The sequence below is a fragment of the Cladophialophora immunda genome, assembly GCF_000835495.1.
Source record: "Cladophialophora immunda strain CBS 83496 unplaced genomic scaffold supercont1.3, whole genome shotgun sequence".
NCBI lineage: Eukaryota > Fungi > Ascomycota > Eurotiomycetes > Chaetothyriales > Herpotrichiellaceae > Cladophialophora > Cladophialophora immunda.
In genome coordinates this window covers 3,060,930-3,082,760 of record NW_015622543.1, presented here as the reverse complement: position 1 = coordinate 3,082,760, position 21,831 = coordinate 3,060,930, and the positions used below count along the sequence as shown (strand labels likewise).

The 21,831-nt window shown below is 53.0% G+C and overlaps 6 protein-coding genes across 6 annotated transcripts; 3 read left to right on the top strand and 3 right to left on the bottom strand.

The window, feature by feature from the left end:
* Window positions 1–406: 406 nt before the first annotated feature.
* Window positions 407–2,582, bottom strand: PV07_05513 (uncharacterized protein). The gene is made up of 3 exons (XM_016392420.1): window positions 1,922–2,582; window positions 1,109–1,798; window positions 407–1,055 (listed from the first exon to the last, which is right to left on the bottom strand). Exons 1-3 carry the CDS (start codon window positions 2,406–2,408, stop codon window positions 679–681), a joined length of 1,554 nt encoding a protein of 517 aa, XP_016249939.1. The 5' UTR covers window positions 2,409–2,582; the 3' UTR covers window positions 407–678.
* Window positions 2,583–4,518: 1,936 nt separating this feature from the next.
* On the bottom strand, window positions 4,519–6,398 carry PV07_05512 (uncharacterized protein; the record flags this gene model as incomplete). Its single annotated transcript, XM_016392419.1, has 4 exons — window positions 6,336–6,398; window positions 6,151–6,282; window positions 5,505–6,096; window positions 4,519–5,454 (listed from the first exon to the last, which is right to left on the bottom strand). Exons 2-4 carry the CDS (start codon window positions 6,231–6,233, stop codon window positions 4,519–4,521), a joined length of 1,611 nt encoding a protein of 536 aa, XP_016249938.1. The 5' UTR covers window positions 6,234–6,282; window positions 6,336–6,398.
* A 4,823-nt stretch (window positions 6,399–11,221) lies between these two features.
* PV07_05511 (uncharacterized protein) lies at window positions 11,222–13,106 on the top strand (the record flags this gene model as incomplete). Its single annotated transcript, XM_016392418.1, has 4 exons — window positions 11,222–11,383; window positions 11,480–12,129; window positions 12,184–12,701; window positions 12,760–13,106. 4 exons carry the CDS (start codon window positions 11,222–11,224, stop codon window positions 13,104–13,106), a joined length of 1,677 nt encoding a protein of 558 aa, XP_016249937.1.
* A 604-nt stretch (window positions 13,107–13,710) lies between these two features.
* On the top strand, window positions 13,711–16,329 carry PV07_05510 (uncharacterized protein). The gene is made up of 3 exons (XM_016392417.1): window positions 13,711–13,767; window positions 13,881–16,169; window positions 16,256–16,329. Exons 2-3 carry the CDS (start codon window positions 14,264–14,266, stop codon window positions 16,267–16,269), a joined length of 1,920 nt encoding a protein of 639 aa, XP_016249936.1. The 5' UTR covers window positions 13,711–13,767; window positions 13,881–14,263; the 3' UTR covers window positions 16,270–16,329.
* A 1,184-nt stretch (window positions 16,330–17,513) lies between these two features.
* PV07_05509 (GTP cyclohydrolase I) lies at window positions 17,514–19,236 on the top strand. Its single transcript, XM_016392416.1, has one exon. It carries the CDS (start codon window positions 17,705–17,707, stop codon window positions 18,770–18,772), a length of 1,068 nt encoding a protein of 355 aa, XP_016249935.1. The 5' UTR covers window positions 17,514–17,704; the 3' UTR covers window positions 18,773–19,236.
* Window positions 19,237–19,327: 91 nt separating this feature from the next.
* On the bottom strand, window positions 19,328–21,809 carry PV07_05508 (uncharacterized protein; the record flags this gene model as incomplete). The annotated part of the gene is made up of 2 exons (XM_016392415.1): window positions 19,328–20,909; window positions 20,962–21,809. 2 exons carry the CDS (start codon window positions 21,807–21,809, stop codon window positions 19,328–19,330), a joined length of 2,430 nt encoding a protein of 809 aa, XP_016249934.1.
* Between the last annotated feature and the right edge of the window lie 22 nt (window positions 21,810–21,831).

Sequence of the window (21,831 nt, the reverse complement as noted above, 5' to 3'; positions counted from 1 at the left end):
CTGCTTTCGATGCGAAGTGGGAAGATAATGGGCCGGAGGATATTCCGACGGCAGACTATCCTTTTGATTGCAAAAAACTCGGCGACGCAACGAAGATCCCGAGCGGCCGATGGGAGTTCTCGCGTTAGAACACATAAGCGAACAGGCATGCCCTGGGCCACGACCCGGAGAGTAAGCGGGAGGATTCATAGTCTGGCAAGGCGGCTTCCTCGGCCGCAGATAAGTGCATACACATATCTGTGGTTGGATCTGGACCTGGACCTGGCTTTCACCTACAACGGAGGTGTACCTCGTACCTAGTCTCTGGAACTAGAGTTTGCCTGGCTCGCGCTTGCAGAGATAGATCCCTCGGGAACGCGGCCACTTTGCGCCCATCTCACCAATTTTGAGCACTTTTGTCAATACACACTTGTAATTTCATGTTTGTAATATTGAAGTACCATGTCACCAAGTTCCAGGTCAGAATATTTGGGGCTTGGGCAGTTCTACAGCATTGACCTCGACAGCCTCATTGGCGGAGGTTGTTCCGCTTGAGGCTTGGCATTCCGCTCTTCCGCCGGTATAGAGAGTGGGTGGCCACGTCTCTCTCTCCTCCGAGACAACATGAATTCCATGCATGGAATGACAGAAGGGCAGGCCGATAGGCTCCGTAAACCCACATGAACCCGTGTTTTCCGTTCAGTAGGTGTACCGGAATCCCGCGAGACCCTCGATCACCTTACCGCCGGCAGCAACTCTCTGGTTGGCGCGATAGAACTTCAGATCCAAAGCGAGGGTGATGATGATGATCAGAGCACTTGCGAGCATGCAGGTGAGGATGCCTGGGTGATAATCAGGCTTGTCCTGCTCGCGGAAGACCGTGCTTCCTATGATACCGCCTATACCTCCAGCACCGACCAATGTGGCCGAGCAGAGGGCTCTCTTCCACTGCCCACGGATGTTATTCGCTTGCCAAGTGAGCACGCAAGGCACATTTGCGTTGCACGCACTCGTGGCAATGAATACGCCGAAGTAGCGGACTGGGACGTTGTCGAGATAGCCCAGGAGGGGGAGGCCTAGAAGTACGTGTTAGACGTTAAGACACCAACACAGGCGGCATTTCCCTTACCAATGAGGAGCAAGCAACCGTTGGCGAGGATAAAGGGAGATCGCAGATGCCACTTGTCGCCCAAGTAGGCAAAGAGATACATGACAATCGCGGCCAGGACATAAGGGGGTGCGATGAGGCATTGTGAGGCCGCGACACCGAAACCCATGCCGTCATTAAGGATAATCGGAAGGAAATACGCAATGGCATATGTGTTTGTCGTCGTCAGACCAAAGAGCGCGGCGAAACCCCAGACCTTCAGGTCCAAGGCATTCTTGAGGTATTTGCCGAGTCGGAATTCCTCGGGAATTGCGTCGTGACGGTCCTTCTCGATGCGGGCCACGACGAAATCGACTTCGGCCTGGTTCAGGAATTTGAGGCCAAACGAGTTCGCGGCCTTTTCGGGGAAATCCACAATGAGAACGTAGGCACAGATGGCCATGACGCAGGTGACGGCGCCCTGCAGGATGAAGATCCATCTCCAGCCCGCGATGCCAGGAAGAATGCCCGACGGCGCATCAGGATCTGCTGCGGTCGGACCGTAATGCTGGCCCCACCATTTCGGTCCAGACCCGTGGTTCTTCAGCTGGGAGAAGCCATAGGCAAGAATACCAGCAAAGGCGGACGCCATGGATCCAATGAGGTAGAAAACGGCATTGCGTTTCTGTAGCTCATAGCGAGGATACCAGCAGCTAAGAAGATAGGCACAGCCTGTAACGCCAAAAGTCAGATCAATCGCGCAAATGCTGATGGAGTGGTCTCAGGGGATCTTTCTGAGCGGATAACTCATATGTCCTCACTGAGACCCGCAAACATATTGCTCTTGACACGTACCTGGGAAGAAACCAGCCTCAAAAACACCGAGAATCACTCGCAGACCGGTCAACTCTGTCCAAGTCTTGACGAAGCCAGCGGCGCACATCGTCATGCCCCAGAGTAAAGTGATGGTGGGCAAGAACCTGCGAGGGCCGACTTTCCGAAGGACAACTGTAGCAGGAGGCTGCAGTAGCACGTAGGTGATGAAGAACACAAGTACCATAATCGAATATCGATTGTCGATGAGGACGAGATCTACTCCCATCCCGGCGACGACGGCGATACCGGTGTTGGTACGATCCATCAGGGAGACGCAGTACAGAAAACCGAGCGTGAGCACCAGCCGTCTGTCAATACGCCACATGATTTTCTTCTGTTCTTCCGGAGTGAAGGCATTGATTCTGGCATCGTTCAGCTTGTCAGAGTCAGCTGAGATGGTGGTATCGGCACGCTCGAGTTCATTGATGTCGAAAGCTTTCTCGACGGGGACTGGGACTTCCGCCATGTTGGGTAATTTGAGATCAGGGCAGAAAGACGGGAGAGACGGAGGGAAGAATTTAGAATGGTGAGGGGAAGTGAGTGAGCAGACTTCCTATGATGGGAGTGCTGGATCCTTTATGCTGGGTATGCTTGATCCACGTTGACCAGGCGAAGGGCATTATGTGATATTGACAAGACACTTAAAAAGGTCCAGAAACCAGAAACAGCATAGTCAAATTCAGTCCACCGGAGGACAAGATCGAGAATGCACTGGGCATCACGCACAACAACAGGGATCAACCCATCCCTTCGCGGACACTGACGATATGCCCAGTTTTCGAGGTGGAACCCTCCTGAGCGCAGCCCCTAGCAGGAACATGCATTTGGGCGAGACAAACCAGCCTACCAGGTGAGTGCCGAGGGGTCGAGGTGACCCCAGGTTTGGGGCGCTCCGGTGGAGTCCGGGGTTTGGATTGTGGGCCAAATTTGAGCTGCTTTGCCAGAAGAATGGTAGGCTGTGCTTTAGTGAAAGTAATCGCCCGGTCCAGCCAAAGTGTTCTATCATGTCAATCTCCATCGCTGTGTTTCCTGGCTTGTTGAAAAGAAATGTCTGATGCACAAGACTGGCGTGGCGCACCCCATGACTGGCACAAAAGGATGAATGTGGCATCCCACGGCTTCTAGAGGCCTAGCAAGCATTGAGATTGGGTTGAAGACGAGTGCTTGACTTGCTTGCCATCCGGCGTTCCTAGTGACTGGGCGAGGGTCACTTGCAGCCACCAAAGTCTTGGTGGTAGCTTGGAAACCCCACTGGCAGATAAACCCATCCCCCATGCTCGGTCTGTACGAGTAAGCGTCCCAAAACTCAGTGAGAATGTTTTTCCCTCTCGACCTGTCGGCTGCGAAGACTGGACTTTCATCATCGGAAGCGAAGGCCCCTGTAACAGCACATCCTGGCCTGACCAAAACCATGATCCAGTCGATCGACAAGCAATGGAACGTGGTGGCAACGTTTCCACGACCCGTGTGGAAAAGATTGCTGATTGTGCATCGTTAGTATGCTCTTGGCCTACCCATTTCCTCGTAATTGTGAGGCTGGCTGTCCTGACTTGATGGTGTCCGGAGCCATGGCAGGCCACATCAAGAGGGGTGGCACACGCGGGCCCTCCGAGCACAGTGGAGCACTCAACTGTTGAACTTTTGCTCGTGTTTATGGGAGAAATTCCGCAGCCAAGAGCGTGAGTCGGTCGAAAACGGCTCTCCTTCCCGCGTTCTGGAAAACCATCGCAAGCACTTGCATCACCTTACCAGACACTTACCTAGGCATCTGTTGCGGCTTCAAGGGGGAATGCGGGGAGAGCAATAGCCGCGGCTGTAGGCTCAACCTATCCTGCAAGGGTCGAATCTTCCCCAACTGGGCGAAAAGAAAGCAGGGGAGGCGAGAAAGGCTAACCTCCAAGACCTGGGCGCCTGAATCGCGAGGGTTGGCGATAATGCTTGCTGGAGCTGTGACGGTTGACTGACCTGCCGAGATCTGTACCCGGTCGGTGCTGGGCAGGACACAAAGAACTCGGGGTGGGAGGATTTTGGAGTCCGAAAGCTCTTGCCTGATTAGCAAATGGTGCATATTCCATCCCAGGCGATTTTGTCGGGCATAATTCCAAAGTCAATCGGTCGGATGATGTGTTCTGAGGGATTGGTATCGATATTTTGATGGGCTCCCAAGGTTGGAAGGGAAGAAAAGGGCAGGAGGGAGCAGATGGGCTTAATATCTAAGGACAAAGAGCGCCCATAGCACTCGATTATTCAACACAAATGCTCAATACGCTTGCTAATGAGCCGCTTTAACCGAACAACCATGCCGAAGAAGCCCTCGGGCGAAGGACGGGCCCAAAATGGGTGGATGGGATACAGCGTTATGGGAGTGTCGCCGTTTTAGGAGTGTGGATCTTGGCATACGAGCGGACCAATAGGTGCCTCAAATATACGAGCTATCGGTAAAAACAGCCAGATGCGAATATGACTTTTTCTCTGCTCGGAACACGAGGCTGTGTCCTTGATGACCCTGAATCTAACAGGTAGGCTACATCAAGCGGTATTATGGTGCCTCTAAGCTTGCCTGGTACACTAGTTCATTACTTTTCGTCGACTTGTGCACTCACGGAGAACAACTCTGCTGGATCAATACTGCCCTGTCCCAGAGCCTGGACGACTTTCATCAAATCATAGCAGACACGCTCTGAAATGAAGCTGTCCTTGCTATAGTCTTGATGCCTTTGCACAAATTGTCGCATCCAGCTCGCCGGTGTGAGCATTTCTCCAGTGGCCCTTTTCCGGATGACGTCCAGATACTTGTCAATCCTCTGTCTGGCCTCTTCAGGGACGTCCCCAAAAACTTCGAGGATGTAGGACTGCACAAGCGGGAGTAGGCCAGGGAAGGATTGACCGTTTGAGCCTTGCAAGTTCGGAGACCCGTTCATGATCTCGGTCGTCGTCATCAGGGCATATTCTTCTTCTGGTTCTGGATTTCCGTCTGATGTCGTTCGCTCCACCTTTACACGGAAGAAGAATTTCTGCTTGCGGACTGCATTGCGGGTGTGCGCCCTCTCCATATTCTCCGCCACCTTCTCAATCGGAATGTAGAAATTGAGATCGTAATGCAAAATAGCGCGAGCGAGCAAGGCAACGAACAAGGCGAACGCCGCGTTTTCGAAATCGGTCAATTGTACTTCCAGGGGACGAAATTCGACCCGCCATCCCGCCGCCCCGGTTTTGGACGGCAGTTTGAAATCGACATGCGGCCAGACTGCAGAGTGGAGGATCTCAAAGAGATCAAGGCTTTCGTAAGATCTCAGTTCGTTCTTTGTTAGGGCGATTGGGTCGCGAGTCAGAATGTTGGCGTAATGCGAAGCCAAGAGGGCATCCATGCTACTGTGATGTTGGAGATATTGCTTGATCGCTGCATCAGCTTTAATTTCTGACGGGTTGTAGACCGGTCGAAGCCGTGGGTCGTCCGATATGTACATTGCCGTGGATGACCACCGTGCATGCAAGCCCAATGGCTTGATAGTCTGCTGGCCTGTCAGTGAGAGGATCAGGTTGGCTTTGGAGCCTACATTACATTTGACCGAAGCTCATTTGTAGTTCTGTCGTCCACCGCGGAAGCCGCTTGATTCCATCGAACATCGGTGTCAGTGAGAAACCCACGAAAGAATGGTGATGCCGCCGACAATGCCATGATGATGGGACCAAGCGGACATAACTGATCATGCAGGTAGCGCGCTTCTCGGAGGTTTCTTGCTTGGATCGTGACCTGCAGCCCGCAGAAACTTGGCCCGAACGCCATGCTGTCGCCATATATAAAGTTCTCTGCCGCATTGTCATGATGTTGTCTTGCGTCGTCCTCTTGCGCATGGTTTTGGTGTGGGAACTGCATCGACTCCTTCCAAGGCCAGGGTGTATTCTCGTCTCTATAGATTGGAATCTTGACTTTGCACGGACGCCCTCCACGGCGCGCGTTCATGTTATCATGGATTGTGCCATAGCGCTCATGTGTGCTGATCAATCCATCGGGAAGAAACTGCGATTGGAGCAAGAGTCCGTGAGTTGGTAGGGCAGGTTCAGTGTAAGGGCCTGGGGCGCCCAGGCGTGGAAAACCTGGCAGTGTGACGACCGCTTCGCCTAACCCAAGACAAGCTTGTATCATTCGCCTCCTAGTAGTACCGATATCAACCGATGTCCTCCGAAGTCAGCCTCTCTGTTCTCACCGTTTTCGCATGTTTGCTTCCACACTTAACAAGCTCTTGATACTGCCGCCGTCGTAAGGCTCCCCCGGTGTAGCCTCAATCATGAAGCTGCCAAACTCTGGCTGAAATTCCGGTGCGGTCTTTTGATGCTTACTGGCTGTCGTGGGCATCAATTGCGCTCGAAGAAAGGGAAAGGAGAATAATACCTGGGGATCGTTGCGCCTTGACGGCCATCATCAACATCCGTATGTAACCTCTCCACATTGTTGAGTACTTCCTCCTGTTTCAGGAGCAGATTTGCCCGCTGGTTTGAATCGTCATATGCTAGGAGTTGGTACTCGATCTGATGGCGTCTTTCATGAGCCTCATATTTCACATTTCGACATGTTATCTGGCAGTCACTTACCTCGTCCCCCCATAACGGAGGATACCCATCTATGTCTTTATATTTTTCAAACAGATCTATCAATTGCTTGGCAAGAGGGCGTCAGCAAAGACGATATTGGCAACTTGTACCCTCTTCCAATTCCCATAATTCAAAAGTCGTCTCTTACCAGCATCGCACGGCGTCTAATGTTCTGAGAGATGGACACGACCTCAGCCCAGTGAGAGCCACTCTCGTCGTGATTCGTACTGCCCTTTTTCTGAGTTCTCAAGTTCGATGATCTAGTTAGATGTGGTCGTACCTAAATTCCATTGCGAGATCCTCCAGACCCTTCACCTGCTTTTTCAAATGTCGTCTAAATCAATGATCGAGTCTGTGTTCTAGCTTCTTGAAAGACAGCTGCGGAACAGATATACATCGCTAACACGCAGAACAGGACTTCTATGCTTGCTGTGTCCTGCGTGCCTGGTTATAATGTCTTACCACACCGCAACTCATTCCATCAGGCGCGCCGAGGGTTCAACCAGTTGAAGCCCTCATTCTAGTTGACGTCATTGGCGGGACATTGGAACAATTGGAGGCTTCCGAACTGTCGGTACGTGTGTGGCTGGTTCGTTCGGTAGTTTTCGTTCCTTAGTCTTCCAAGTCGGCGCTTAGCAGCAAATGAAGGTATATAGCAAAACCGAGCACATTCATTCGAGGTCAAGCAAACGAGATCTTCGCCGCCAGAAGCGTGACGTGAAGATGGTTGACGTCTGTGTACTTTTGATCCACTGTATTCGTTACCTGCTGGTGGAGTGGACCACAGCCTCCAATACCGAAGGCTTGAAAATCCTCTTGCAAGGGATTTCATCGATCTTCTCATTCCCCATGTCAGCAGACCAGCGAAGCCTTTTCGCCCGAATCATGTTTCATAGAAGGTAACTATCCCTCCGTGCGCTGGACGAACTCCAGCTAATCAGTGGCCAGTCGTCCCTTAATCTAAGCAGCCTCATCCCCGTTGCGGCAGAGAAATTTCCAAATCAGGAAGTTAAGTCCAACCATGATCTGGCCCTTTGATTGGTGAGCAATTACTTGTGAGCCGAAAATATGGTTGTCTGTGCAATTGCAAACATACTTCTATTGATGTGCTCCTACAACCCCGGTGCTCAATGTCCGATACAAAAGCTCCAAGGGCCAAGACCCGACGTCTATTCTACGCGCCCAGCACCACAGGTGAAACGTTACTTCGGAACGATTTCTTTGTCCGTGACTGAGAGCCAGTCGATCTGCTGCTGAAGAAACTCTTTGATCTTGGTGGCATCTGTCTGTTGATCGGCCTGATGCTGCTTCCTTAGAACTTCAAGTATCAACCGCAGACGTTCTTGCAGGACCTCCACCCTGTATTCTGTCCACTGGAAGTACAACTGCGATAGGTTTGTGATGGGCCTGATGGTAGTGAGAACCGAGGAGTCCGGGATCAGAGGGTCCCTGGGGCGAAAAGCCGTCACCATGGTAATCCGTTCACTTCCTCCAAGTGCAGCCAATGCCTGGTGTGTGATGTGCCTACCCTGAAGGACAACACCACTGCCCTGTCGACTTGTGAGCAACTTTCACACAGACAAATACAAGTTCGTCACACTCACCATCTGTGGTCCACGGACTTTGAGGATCTCTCCAGAGCCGGTCCTGATCGCTGTTTCTCCCCCAGCCATCTGAGAAGCGTCGCTCATCATCACTACACACACAAACGGGTAACTGTCCACGTGCCATTTGGTGACTGGGATGTCATCATCCGATTGACGTTCTTGCTTCTGGTAGTTTCTCAGACGATCTTGAACGGAGACGTTGATGTTTCCGATCTCGATATCGATAGCGGGCACCAAGTCAATGCCGGCAATTTTCGACACAATGGCGAGAGTCTTGGGGTTCTTCCAGGCATCGTACATGAACGGGGCATACCTTTCCAGGAATTTAGTCGCGGGTGGCAATTGCAGGCGTCAATCCAGAAATATGAGACACGACCAAAGAAAACGGATCTCTTACTTTGGACAGTGGCCTCTGAGCTGGCAGCCCGCGAAATCGGTGCTGTACAAACAGTTGTCCCAAACTTCGTGGGTGAAAATCTCGCTCCTCATATGGCTTATGGCTTCTTCGCTGAACAGAGGGAAGGGCTCGGAAATGGCAACTGGCGATATGCCCACATTTTCTGAGAGGCCGATATCTTTGAGCATCAAAATCTTTGGGTCTTCGCGATATACCAAATGCTTCTCAGGATCAAAAATTGCGCGTGGTCTAGTGCTAGCCTGGTGAAGATGTTCACTAATGATGGGCCTAATCTTAGAGGTGTGCACTGGAGGCCGCACATCGACCTCCGCCGTCGCCATCGTGATGATTGATCCCTCGCGTTAAATAGTATATAAATACAGCTTGTTGTTCGTCCTGCTCAAGATGAGTCCAGGAAGGACAAAGATGTATTTGTAGCATTGGAACTTATCACTGCCTTGCCAATATGATAAACGCTATCAATGTCTCGACTCTGACAGACAGGATTTGTTATCGGACCGTCCTCGCTTCCGTCTCATCCACGTCCCGTTTATCTTCAGAGCATTCCCATTGCGGAAATCAAGTTCTACAGCCCCACCGTCCTCCCCGGATTGGTAGTCGACAGGACACGCACATCGCCGTAGAGAAACGAAACAGGAAACTAAGTCCCACGCCCTGAAGAGCCTCTGATTGGATGCTCCACTACCTTTGACGGGCCTCGCTCGTCACTGAGCTCCATTTCGGCCTCGAGACTGGCACGCCCTGTCCCGTTCACAAAGCAAACCTTGGATTCACTGCAATTTCTTCGATGGAGACCCCGCCTTATAATAACGAGGTTGTCCCAGAACTACATTCACCGATTATTTCTCTTAACACCCCGTGGGATATCGTCGAACAGTTATACTCAGCAAGCGAAAATGGGGATTTCAATGTTTGGGCCTCCAGACCCGATTGATCAAACTCATGAACCATCCAGCTCCATTACCTCCATATCTGCAAGCGCACCAATCGAGGAGATACTCGGCATAATCGAACGAGACGGGGGAGTGATTCTAACGGGATTTGCGACCGCGGAAGACATTGCTGCCATTGATCGCGACGTCGAAGCCCATCGAAAACAAACCAGGTCGACCGAGAAGAGCGCGTTGCACATTATCCCCAAAGAAACTCTGGCCATACCAGGGCTCGTGGGCAAGTCCCCGACCATCGCCAAAATCTGTGAATCCCCCGTGCTGGAGGAGCTGCGGACGTCCATCCTGCAGGAGAAATTCAAGGTCGTCCGCGAAGACATCGTGGAAGAGAACATTATCGACCCGCTGTTGAGCATCAGCATCACGTTTTACATTGGCTACGGTGCGCCTCGACAGCGGCTGCACCGAGACGACAACGTGCACGGGATCCGGCACGGAGGCAAATTCGACCTCAAAAAGGCCAGCCAATTTGGATGTCTGATTGCTGGGTCGAGGACGACGCGCCAAAACGGCGCCACCATGTTCGTCCCGGGCTCTCACAAGTGGGACGATACGCGACGTCCACGGACGGACGAAGTCTGCTTTGCCGGTGAGTGTCCCCTACCAAACACAACGCTGTGGCCATTCACATCGTTCCCTGGTATGGAAAAAAAAACAGGCTGATAGGGGGGGTTGCATCTAGAAATGGAGCCGGGCTCTGCGTTGATATTCCTGGCTTCATGCTACCACGGCGGCGGCCACAACTCCATCCCGAACGAGGTGCGCAAGGTCCACGGTCTGTTCTTCATCCGGGGCAACCTGCGCACGGAAGAAAACCAGTTTCTCGCCGTCCCGAGAAGCAAAGTGCTCACCATGAGCGACAAAATGCTCTCGCTTCTCGGGTACAAGAAGCCTTCCACGGTTCTCGGGGTCGTCGACAACGAGGATCCATCGCTGGACTTGCCCTCTGTTTTTGAAAAGGTGAGCCAGTAGTGCTTCTGTCCAAGGAGTGGCTCAGTGGCAGGTACATAGAGGTGAAGACTGTTAGTGTCGTTCGAGAACATGACCCAGATTCGCAGCTTGCAGGGTTTGGAACGGCCGGGATTGGCTTTTCAAATCCCCCCTTTTGGGCCCTCAGGACGCGTCGTCTCAGACAGTTCAGCGTCTCTTTTCCACTCGTCATCAGAGAGTATAAAAAGATGAATTGTCGATAGAACCTAAGGTTAGAGTTGGAAGATGAGAGAGTATGTGCGCGATTCGTCTCTAAGGCGCCAATTGAAATCTTCAGCACATTACCCGCAAAGCCTTGCTCTCGCATAATTAGTATTCGGCATGTTGCCCTTCTAGACCAGCCCAAAGCCTAGATCGATCTTGTCGACAGGCGATATCAACGTATCTCTGAGATAACGATATCATCGCCGAGGAAACCGTCGCCATGTGCTGTTTTGACAGAAAAAGTGCGATGGCGTGACAGATTTAGTAATTAAGTCCCAACCACTATCAGTCCCACCTCAGCCTTTGCCCAAATCTCACTCTTTGAAAAGGCCCGTACGTGTTTCTTCGCCAGTTTTGCAATTAGTTGGATGCTATCGTATATTGGGAAATAGATCTATGTCGCAGAGTTACATGGGTCCCCGCGAGGCGATAAAAAGGACCATGCTGTCGCCGCCTACACAATGTCAACCCTCCCGTTTCCCGAATCCTCTACTGTTTCCCAGACATGGATTCCAAGATGACAGAGTTGAAGGGGCTCCCCGAGGAGTCCCTCGAATTGCAGACCACCCTCAGTGCCAACCAGCTCGGACAGGTTGAGAATGTCGACAACCTTCACCGTTCGCTCTGCAACCGCCAGATTCAACTCATTGCCATCGGAGGCACCATTGGTACGGCTCTCGTAAGTGACCCCTGCCTCGCAAAGGCTGTCGTGTACTCGAAGAGATTTCGATGTCAAATTTCGTCACCGTGAAGAGAGGCTAAATCAGATCGACAGTTCGTCAGTATCGGCTGGGCATTGCTCGAGGGTGGTCCGGGCTCGATGCTGCTTTCGTTTTTGTTCTATGCCTGCGTCCTCGGTTGCATCAACAGCAGTCTGGCGGAAATGACAGTCTACATGCCGGTGTCTGGGTCCTTCATCCGGTTCGCGGGCAAGTGGGTGGACGACTCCTTCGGCTTCGTTGCCGGCTGGAACTTCTTCCTCTACGAAGCCATCCTGATCCCATTCGAGATTTCGGCCCTCAACCTCGTCCTGACGTTTTGGAGGGACGACATCCCGGTATGGGCCGTCTGTTTGGCCTGCATCGTCCTCTACGCCCTGATCAATATCTTTGCGGTCCGCTGGTTTGGCGAGGCTGAGTTCTGGTTATCCTTGGGCAAGGTGTTCCTGGTTTTCATCCTGTTCTTTTTCACCTTCATCACCATGGTAGGCGGCAATCCGAAGCACGACGCATACGGGTTCCGTTATTGGAACAATCCAGGCGCCTTCGCAGAGTACATCACCACCGGTTCGTTGGGAAGGTTCGAGGGCTTCTTGGGTGCTCTGTTCGTGGCAGCTTTTACCATTTGCGGCCCAGAATACATCGCGATGGTTTCCGCAGAGGCGGTGTATCCGCGGATCACAATCAAGGCAGCGTTCAAGACAGTGTAAGTTGGGACTTCCTCCGACCTGCTCGGTGAGTGAATCGCTGACCACAACAGATACTGGAGATTCGGCTGCTTCTTCATCTTGGGAGCGCTGTGTGTCGGCATTGTCCTACCGTACAATAGTGCCACCCTGATCCACGTCCTCAACACCCAAGGCGGTTCCACGGGAGCGTCATCTCCCTACATTATCGCAATGCAAAATCTCGGTATCACAGGCCTGCCTCACCTCGTCAACGCACTGCTGTTGACAAGCATCTTCTCCGCGGGCAACTCTTACTGTTATATGGCGACCCGTTCACTGTACAGTCTCTCTCTCCAAGGCCAGGCACCCAGATTCTTGCAGGCAACGACCGCGAGCGGCGTCCCGTACTGGTGCTTCGCCATTACCATGGTATTCCCGTTCTTGAGCTTCTTGCAAGTCAGCAAGGGGTCGGCGACTGCGATCAAATGGCTCGTCAACCTTGTCACGGCCTCACAGGTGCTCAATTATGTCTTTATGGGGACAACGTACCTCTTCTTCTACCGTGCTCTGAAGGCGCAGGGCATTGACCGCAGAACACTCCCGTACCGAGGTATGTTGCAGACCCTCGTTCTCCATCGAGAGATATCTGTTGCTAATTCATATTCCAGGCTGGTGCCAACCGTACCTCAACTGCTTCGGCTTGGTCTTTGTTACCATCATTGTCTTCATCCAAGGCTACACGGTTTTCCTTCCCGGATTCTGGGACGTTGGGACCTTTTTCACCTACTACACCATGATTTTTGTATGCGCGGTCCTATATGTGGGATGGAAGTTGATCAAGAGAACGAAGGTCGTCAAACCGCATGAGGCAGACCTGGTGTGGGATAAGCCGGTCATCGACGCCTACGAACAGGGCATCGATCCGCCCTTGGGCATTTGGGAGGATGTTTGGACATCGGCTCTCGACATGTTCAAGATCAGGGGCAGAAAGCACAACGAAGGTGGTTCCGTATAAGAGACTTGAATGCTTGCCGAGAGGATGCAGATGGAGCAAAAGTAAAGTAAACAATGGACAATGTCGGCAAACGAAGACTCCCCTTCAAAGTAATACTTTAGCTGGACTCCTTATCAGCAGCTCTGTTTGTACCGTAGGTAGGCATGCACTACTTATCTTAGCCACGGGACTCTAGGGGTGAGTAGGCGGGCTCATAGGGCCTTTAAGTGGCTCGCCCGGCCACGATAGGCGCCAGATAAGCTTCTTAACCACTAGGAGTCACCCGAGGGCCTTTGGATCACCGTCATTGGGCGCAGGAACAACCCCTCTTCCAGCACCCCCAGACGCTTAGAGTACACCTACCCGGCAGAGAGAATCGAGCTGCATGTCCACAGCGCATCTTCATATGTCATCCAATTCGCCATGCTCTCACTCGGCCTTGATTTCTCTTCAGACTTTATAACACAGCGGGCTGCTCTTATTACAAGGCACACATGTGCATCCTGAGCCCACCGATAGCGCTCTTACACGGTCCACGCTGCCCAACATAGCGATTCTCTGATGCCCAAACCTGCTACCCTCCTTGCAAAAAGCACTTCAACCTTCCTATCTCCTGCTCCGACGGTTGAGGCGAGAAGCAATGAGGGAACATCCAGACGCAAGCAACCAAAAAGTCGCAATGGTACGAAAGTGCCCCTGTCCCGGCCAATATGGCACCAACATTAGGACCGCACCACCATGACAAACAATATCGACCACTTATTTCTTGAATAATCGCTGACGGGGCCGTTGTAGGGTGCGTGACCTGCAAGGCAAGGCGCGCGAAATGTGATGAGGACAAGCCAACATGTCGACAATGCGCCCGTCGAGGAGTGACCTGTGGCGGCTATCAAAAGTTCCTCAGATGGAAAGTCTTTGAACAGAGCAAGGATGGACGCTCCAACGGTGAAATTGTGTCCAGGAGACTGTCGCAACGTCGAGAGGTGCCAGCGATTTCAACAGATGATCAAACGACGAATGAAGTGGTGGGAGGTGACGTCCAGGCTAACGAGTCCAAACTACCCGATGGTCCTTCCAAAACAATCCAAGGGGACGACGGAGTGCCGGGACGGTCTAGCACACTCGCTGCAAGTCGTGGAGTTCTTGACAATGTCGAAATACCCCCGATTGAAATAGTAATGCCATCTTCGTTCGAACCAGACCATCAGAGGACGACGACAATATCTGGAGGGTCAATCGAATCCGCCAGTGCTCATGTCAATGCTCAAAGCACTTTTGGCAACAATGGAGTTCCCGTTTGTGAAACACTGTCATCGGTTGCAGACCACCTTGATGATGCTACCTATAACCTAGCATCCTGCGTTGCCGACCACTATCGCTTCCTGTCGATTTCTCCAGCAGATGCGAGTTCTTACGACCTATCACAGCTAGACGATTTGCTCCTACAAACGGACGGAAGTGGATTCGAATTGAATCATGATATCGAGTGGAACATGTCCGGGCTTGACGAGTTGCTGGAGTCGGCAGAGGCCGCGCTGGAGGAAGACTTTGGAAACATCGATTGGCAGATGAGCCTGTCCGAGCCACAGACCGAGTGCGCTTCCGAATTGCTGGGAAACGTTGTGGCACCTTCCCATTCTCTGGATCATAACAGCGGTGATAGCCTTCAAACAATATATCACCAGCCTCAGTCTCCTAGTGGTACTCCGGAAATGATACGGCATCTCTTTGAGCAGCAGACATGCACCATCCTCTCGATCAAAGATGACGAAACCAAGAATCCATGGCGAACGCTGGTCTGGCCCCTAGCATCTGGCTGTCCTGCTCTCTATCACGCACTTGCTGCAATGACGTGCTTGCACATGTGCAGGACTCAGTCGCAGCTCCGGGTCATTGGACTGCGGCATTTCCAGTCCGGTGAGCAAGCTCTCGTCAACAACGAGGACAACGGCAACATGCTTCTGGAAGCGGCCATTGCGACGAGATTGGCACTGGGCTTCGCAGAAACATGGGACTATCAGCAGTCGTCGACAGGAATTGACCACGTCAACCGTGCCAAGGCACTGATCCGACAAGCTGCTTCCAGACACCAGACATCGAGGTTTACCCCGGGAGATGTGAGCCGTCTGAGCTTTTTGGCGAATACATGCTTGTACATGGACGTTATTGCTCGGTTGGTATCTATGGCACCTCAAAGCTTCAACGACACCGCATTCATGACCGCCTGCACGTCGCTCAGCAGCGCTGTTCCCAGTGAACAGCAACTTGATCCACTCATGGGCTGCGCGATCACGCTTTTCCCGTTGATCGGCCAGCTGGGCGAGCTGGTCGGTCGCGTTCGACAGAGAACGGAGAAGCGCAATTCTCCGGCCATCATCTCCAAGGCGATAGAGCTAAGAATGGCGATAGAAGGCTGGGCTCCGCTGATAGACTCGGAGGGTGGAGTCGAACTGAACCCCAGTATCACCAATTCGATCCAAACGGCAGAGGCGTACCGATGGGCTTCGCTCTTGCTCCTCCGTCAAGCAGTCCCGGAACTCCCCTGGGTGCACTCGATCTGGGAGTTGGCGTCAAAGTGTCTCGTCTTCCTCGCGACCATTCCACTGTCGTCGCGTACGATCATTGTGCACATATTCCCGCTGATGATGGCAGGATGTGAAGCCTTCGACGAAGATGACAGAGCCTGGGTGCGCGAGCGCTGGGATCTCATGTCCAAACGCATGATCACAGGAATCGTGGACCGATGCAAAGAGATCACAATGGAGGTGTGGCGGAGAAGGGATGAATATGAATCGCGTTACGGCGTTGTATATGAGAAGTCGCCGTCCAGCCCGCCGTCGACTGCAGCTGGTCTACCAAAAGATGGTTCACCGATTCACGCGACGCCTGGTGCTTCAAGATCCGCCGGTGAAGTCACAGCTCGATTTGATGCAGACGCACGGTCTCGTTCAGCATCGACGGATTTCCCCGAGTCAGCTGCATTTAAGAAGGGCGTAGATCCAGTGACGCGAGCTGGATTCATCGACTATACGGTGAGGGGGAAGTTGCATTGGCTGACCGTTATGAAAGATTGGAATTGGGAGGGTAAGTCGTCTTTTATCTCCTCGCGTAGTAACATGCCGGCACCCTGCATGCAAAGCACCGCTCCCAACACTGATGATCTCCTGCAGTCATGCTTGGATGAAGAAGGCAGAGACCTCACCCAGCGGCGGTTCCCACATCGGAGGGCCTAGGACAAAATGCGTCCACTTCACCGGTGTGTATATCGGACCTTTGGCACTCGTGGCTCTTTTATCAATGCACGGACCGGGAATCGGCTTCTCGAGTTTCCCTCGTCAGTAGGTACGGTAAACGACACCGACACCGACACCGACACCGACACCGCCAAGCAGTAGCAGTAAGAGGAGGCCCGCACATTCTTTTTGCGGGAGCAGGTCACTTGGAAGACGGGCAAGAGGCGAGGTGGTGCGTCGACGCGCCTCTGGAAGCCAACCCGACGGACGAGCAGCCTTGTTTCGTTGCGAAGATGATTATGAGTAGTGTAGTGTAGGGGATAGGCTGCATTCCAAGAAACTGCGGTACCATGGTCCTCGTGTGGAATCCAGAGATTTTGACTTCTCGCTTCATGATGGACATAGCGCTATGGACTCGAAAAGACTCAACAAATCGTTTTGAAGCTTGAGAGCAGGCGCCCGTCACTCACCGCCGCGTGCCTACAAACAGGCAGCAGTCGCGTGAGGTCCGGTGGGCGTGAGGGTGGAGGAGCGGTGAAGAAAGGGTGAACTTGGTAGCCTGGCAGTGAGAACATCAGAGAGCAATGGGGGCAGATGTCGTGGCAAGCCAGTCTTTCAAGGCGCAGTTTCACTCTCGAGTGACTCTGGGCACACAACATGGCTTATAAACAGATCCAACTCTTCTCCAAGGCTTTGCGCAAGGCAAAGGAATCCATGATGAAAAGGGGTTTTGTTCGCGTCACAAGGCGGCAGTGTGAGGCCTCGGACACGGTGCTCGAGATGCTCCGTGCAAGCACAGAGAGTCTCGAGCGGCGTGCAAAAATAAATTTAATCAAAGTCAGACACACGTGGTGTCATTTCAGAGATTAAACTGAAAAGAACAGATACTACACTTGATCTAAGCCAGTTGGCAAAGCTGGGAAACAACAGTCAGCAAGAGATCAAATGTAGGGGGGTGAGGAGGGGTGGGACTCACAGAGCTGAGGAAAGGAAAAAGAAGAAAGAGAAGGAAAAGAAGGAGAGAGGGATCGAGGTTTATATAGTTGAAAAGGAGGACCGTGGTTGATGCCAAGCCGTGGTCTTTTCTGGGCTTGGCGCCCGGATCACGCACGGCGTCCTCCGATTGGCTGGCGCCGGCTGCAAGGGCGCAGGACGAAAAAAAAGATTCCGACTCCCTCCTCCGACATGTCCTCACAGCGACCATAATTCGGCGACGAAGATACAAAAACCCAAACCAGCACGGTAATACCTTTTGCCTGCCTACATATAGTCCTGACCGTCACATCCTGTGTTGGAGCTAGAATCCCGTTCGGTGTTCTCCTGGTCGAAAGACCATGCCTCTGCCATAAATCTCACCCTGCACCCTGCCCTCGCCCTTCCCCCGCCATGAGTCAAAGTAACCCTACGCCGAAACCCCCTTCTCTAGACCACGGCAACAGCGTCCCTCCTCCCGCGCCCTTGCACCCAAAACCTCGCTCCGCCGTCCCTTCGTACTTGTTGAATGGTTCTTCCCCTCTGCACCGTTCCCAGACGACGACCACTCGCGCGCAGGAACGAGAGAACCTCGCTTCTTCCATCAAAGCCACGTACGGCCGCCGGAGAACCATAGACCTCACGGCCGAAGCTCAAACGGCGTCGCAAGCCACCATGCCGAGCGGGACATCATGGCTGGGCCTAGAGAGTGCGCAAAAGGAGACCGACCCGAAACGGGCTCCCCCACTACACACCCCGGCTCGAGACGAGCGAGACGAAGCGCCGCCCACCCCTCCTGCCTCGACGGTGTCGCGTCCTGCAAGCCCATACACACTCAATCCACCCATCGACTTTGACGGCCTTTCCTGGCCGTGCATCGGCACCCGCGAACGCCTCGATCAGACCCCGGAACAGGCACAGGTCCGCCTGGACAAACTCGCAGGAGCGGTCAGGACGATATTCGAGTGTATTGGCGAAGACCCGGACCGAGAGGGGCTGCGAGACACTCCGGAGAGATACGCGAAGGCGCTGATGTATTTCACAAAGGGCTACGAGGAGAACGTGCGGGACCTGGTCAACGGGGCAGTGTTTCACGAGGACCACGACGAATTGGTGATCGTCAAGGACATCGAAGTGTTCAGCCTATGCGAACATCACATGGTGCCGTTTATCGGGAAGATGCATATTGGGTATATCCCCAACCGGCGCGTGCTCGGGCTATCCAAGCTGGCTCGGTTGGCGGAGATGTTCTCGCGCCGATTGCAGGTGCAAGAGCGGCTGACGAAACAAGTCGCGCTGGCGATCGCCGAAGTGCTGAAACCACAGGGCGTCGCGGTCGTCATGGAGAGCAGCCATCTTTGCATGGTGATGAGAGGCGTGCAGAAGACCAGCAGCTCCACGACGACGAGCTGCATGCTGGGCGCCATGAGGAGCAGTGCCAAAACACGAGAGGAGTTCCTGAGCCTGTTGAACCGGAAGTGAAGGTCCGTGGGGGGGCTGCATGATTTGGATTGGGATGGAGGAGAGGCTTTTGGGCCCCCTTTTTGTTTGACATTATTATGACGAGAGACGTTGGATGTCTGGAAAACGAGGGAGGCGCTTTGGGCGAAATCTTCAACACAAAAATTTGGGAATGGTGTAACCTCAACTCAACGGCGGTTAAACTGACTGACTGATCTTGATTACCAAAGGTGAACAGTACTCCGTACTGATCGGTGGATATATAGGGGAGCTCTGCTACCCTGGTAAATATGGATGTGTATGGAGCTTTGTGTTGCCGTGCTGTTTGGATACGGGCTCCGATCTCGTTCTCTGCTGGGGATCCGGGGCAACTCCCTCAGCGGAACAGTCTCGCATTGCCCATACAAGTACATAAGTTATTATTTGCTACACATGATCCATCTTAAGCCCAGTCTGCGCATTCTGCATGGCTCGGATATTCTGTGTCTCTCTTGCAAGTATTTCAGGACGTTTTTCATCAAGTCATAAATTGTAGCCCTCCTAGTAGCGTCCTCTATCCGGAGGGAGTAATATTTATCACCTGTACTTCGCCGTCGAATCAATCTTCAGCAACGGCCGCCTACTCGATACAAACGAGGCATGACTGATCCTGCCCTCTGGCCCATCCTTGAACTCAACCACACCCCACTTGACCGGCACGTAGATCGCGGTTTGGTCGACAATCTCCTCGTAGGGATGCACCGCCGCGCTCAATGCCAGACTGCAGCTGCTCGCCAGCGGCATCGGGGGCTTCAGCGTCTGGAGTCCCAGCAGGAGGGTCGCGATGACGAGCACGCCGCCCATGACGGCGCTTGCGATGGTTGCCAGCGGCGAGAACACCAGGTCCGCCGTGCCGAAGTCCAGGGCCTGCGAGTCTGTGCTGGGGGCGGTCACTTTGATGGGAATGATGGACTGGGAGACGCACCAGTGCAGGAGCGCCGTGATGGAGATGGTCGGGATCGCGTAGTTGTAGGGCATGCCCAGCAGATATGTCCCGTCTTGGGACCCAACAGCCTCACTGACGCGGAGCCGCTGGCTCTTGGGGGCGAATTGGGCGTAGTCAGCAGCTTGCGTCATTTCCACCATGGCTGCATTCGTGACGAGCGTGATGAAGGCCAAGAACACTTGCGGGATGTTCGAAACAAATGCCAGCGAGGTCACGGAACCACTCTCGTTCATGTCCAGTTCGCCAGATACTGTCGTACTTCCGAACCCCAAGTTCCAAAGACTGCGCCAGGAGATGGGAAGCCGGCGGTCATGACGGACAATATAGAGTGCATATCCGGTAATGATGCCAACCAGCACGAGGCCACCAATAAAGATGCCGATGAGAATAAGAAGCCGTCTTCTGTTCATGGACTGGAACCATCTTCGTGGAGTAACGTAGATGGGCATGGGTTTACCGCGATTGGTCCAAAAGTATTCAAGTCGCATCTTTTCAGCCATGCACATTCCGTGTGAGAACTCGTCTTCGGCCTGCAAATAGCTTGCAATGACATCTCCATGGACAGCAAGAGTCCTGCGTGTGATCGGCCACAGAACGGTCAAAGTGAAGATCATGAGAGCGAGCAAAAGAGCGTTGCACACAATCATGATCGTCATGAGGACAATATCCAGATTCAGAGAGCAGTCCAGATCGACTTCCCGAGCAAGGCAGTATTTGATGTGGTAGCCGTAAGTTGTCCAATTCCCAAGATCTTTCTTGATTGAATCGAAATCGCAGACTGGTGAGTAGTCGAAGAGATCTTCGGCTTCGTGTTCGTTGGTGACAGGAGGCGAGCAGAGGAACGAGGAGGAGGAAGACAGGTAGAGGTCCCACAGAAGCAGGGAGTTGGTGACAGTCTCGTGCGAGCTGACCATGATGAGATCCGAGTATTTGGATGGGTAAATATTCGAATACGTGTCGATGCAGTCTCCAGGGTCGAGAACAGCGTAGCTTGAGGCATGCGCCTGCATACTTTGGATCTTATCAGCTGCAGGCTGCTCGATCGAGGGCTCTACCACGTATTGAAGAGGTATGTTGGTCATGTCATATGCTGCTCCAGTTAGGAAGTCGTCCGACACGATCAGGTAGTAGAAGCTTGTAGAATTCAAGTTCACCCAGAGGACTGAATTGTACCTAACACGGGTTGGTCAGCAGGATTGTACAGCATCCAGATCCCCAAACCCACATGATGTGTATCGGAAAGGACAGCAAGTAGATAATTATACACATGTACTTGCGTTTCCAACCGATGTATTTGAGATTACGGATGCTTGGAACGCCAATATCGAACCAAGCGCCCACTCGGTGTGCTCGATCCAGATCTTCTCGACTGGGCGATGACAAGGCCGTGATGAAACCACCCACAGCAGCCAATGCAAGGATACCGAGCATGTTAATGAGTGCATGAAGGCCCACGTCAAGTTTTTTGATAGTGGTGCACTGATCCTGCGCGACCAGAAGTGAGCCCGAAATGGAGGGTCCGCGCTTGGCTGAGTAGATCAGAACGGCCACGTTGAGGATCAGAATGATAGCCACACAAGTCGCCAAGAAGCGAAGACTGACAGTGCGACCAGATAGATATTTCTGTTTGAAGGTCTTGCTCAACCGCAGATCATCCTCCGCCGTTTCTTCTTCTGCCAGGTCAGGCTGCTTCGCCCCACCCCACAGCAGGAAGCTGGTGCTGCGCCGTGCTCCTGATGTTGCATCTTCCTGAGATCCATGCAGGATAGTCTCTAGGAGAGGGGTATTAGGCAAAAGGTGCGCGGCTTCTGATGTGCGAGAGGACTGTGGAACGCTCGCAAAGGATCCTGTCGGTGGATCGCCTCGTGGTGGGATGGAGGTCGAGTCAATATTGTGATCTCCTGTGATGGTTGCGCTCTCACTGGATCGCCCTATAGCTTTCCGTCGAAGGTGTGAAGATGTCCCTACACTGCGAAGTGGGATGCCGGAAGCACTGTTCTCGTTGCCTCCACCGGGCTGTTCGCTCAGTTGACGTGAAGTGAGAGCCGTGTACCGTATGCCTGGATTTGCCATGTGCGTCCGCAGGCGCTCTCTG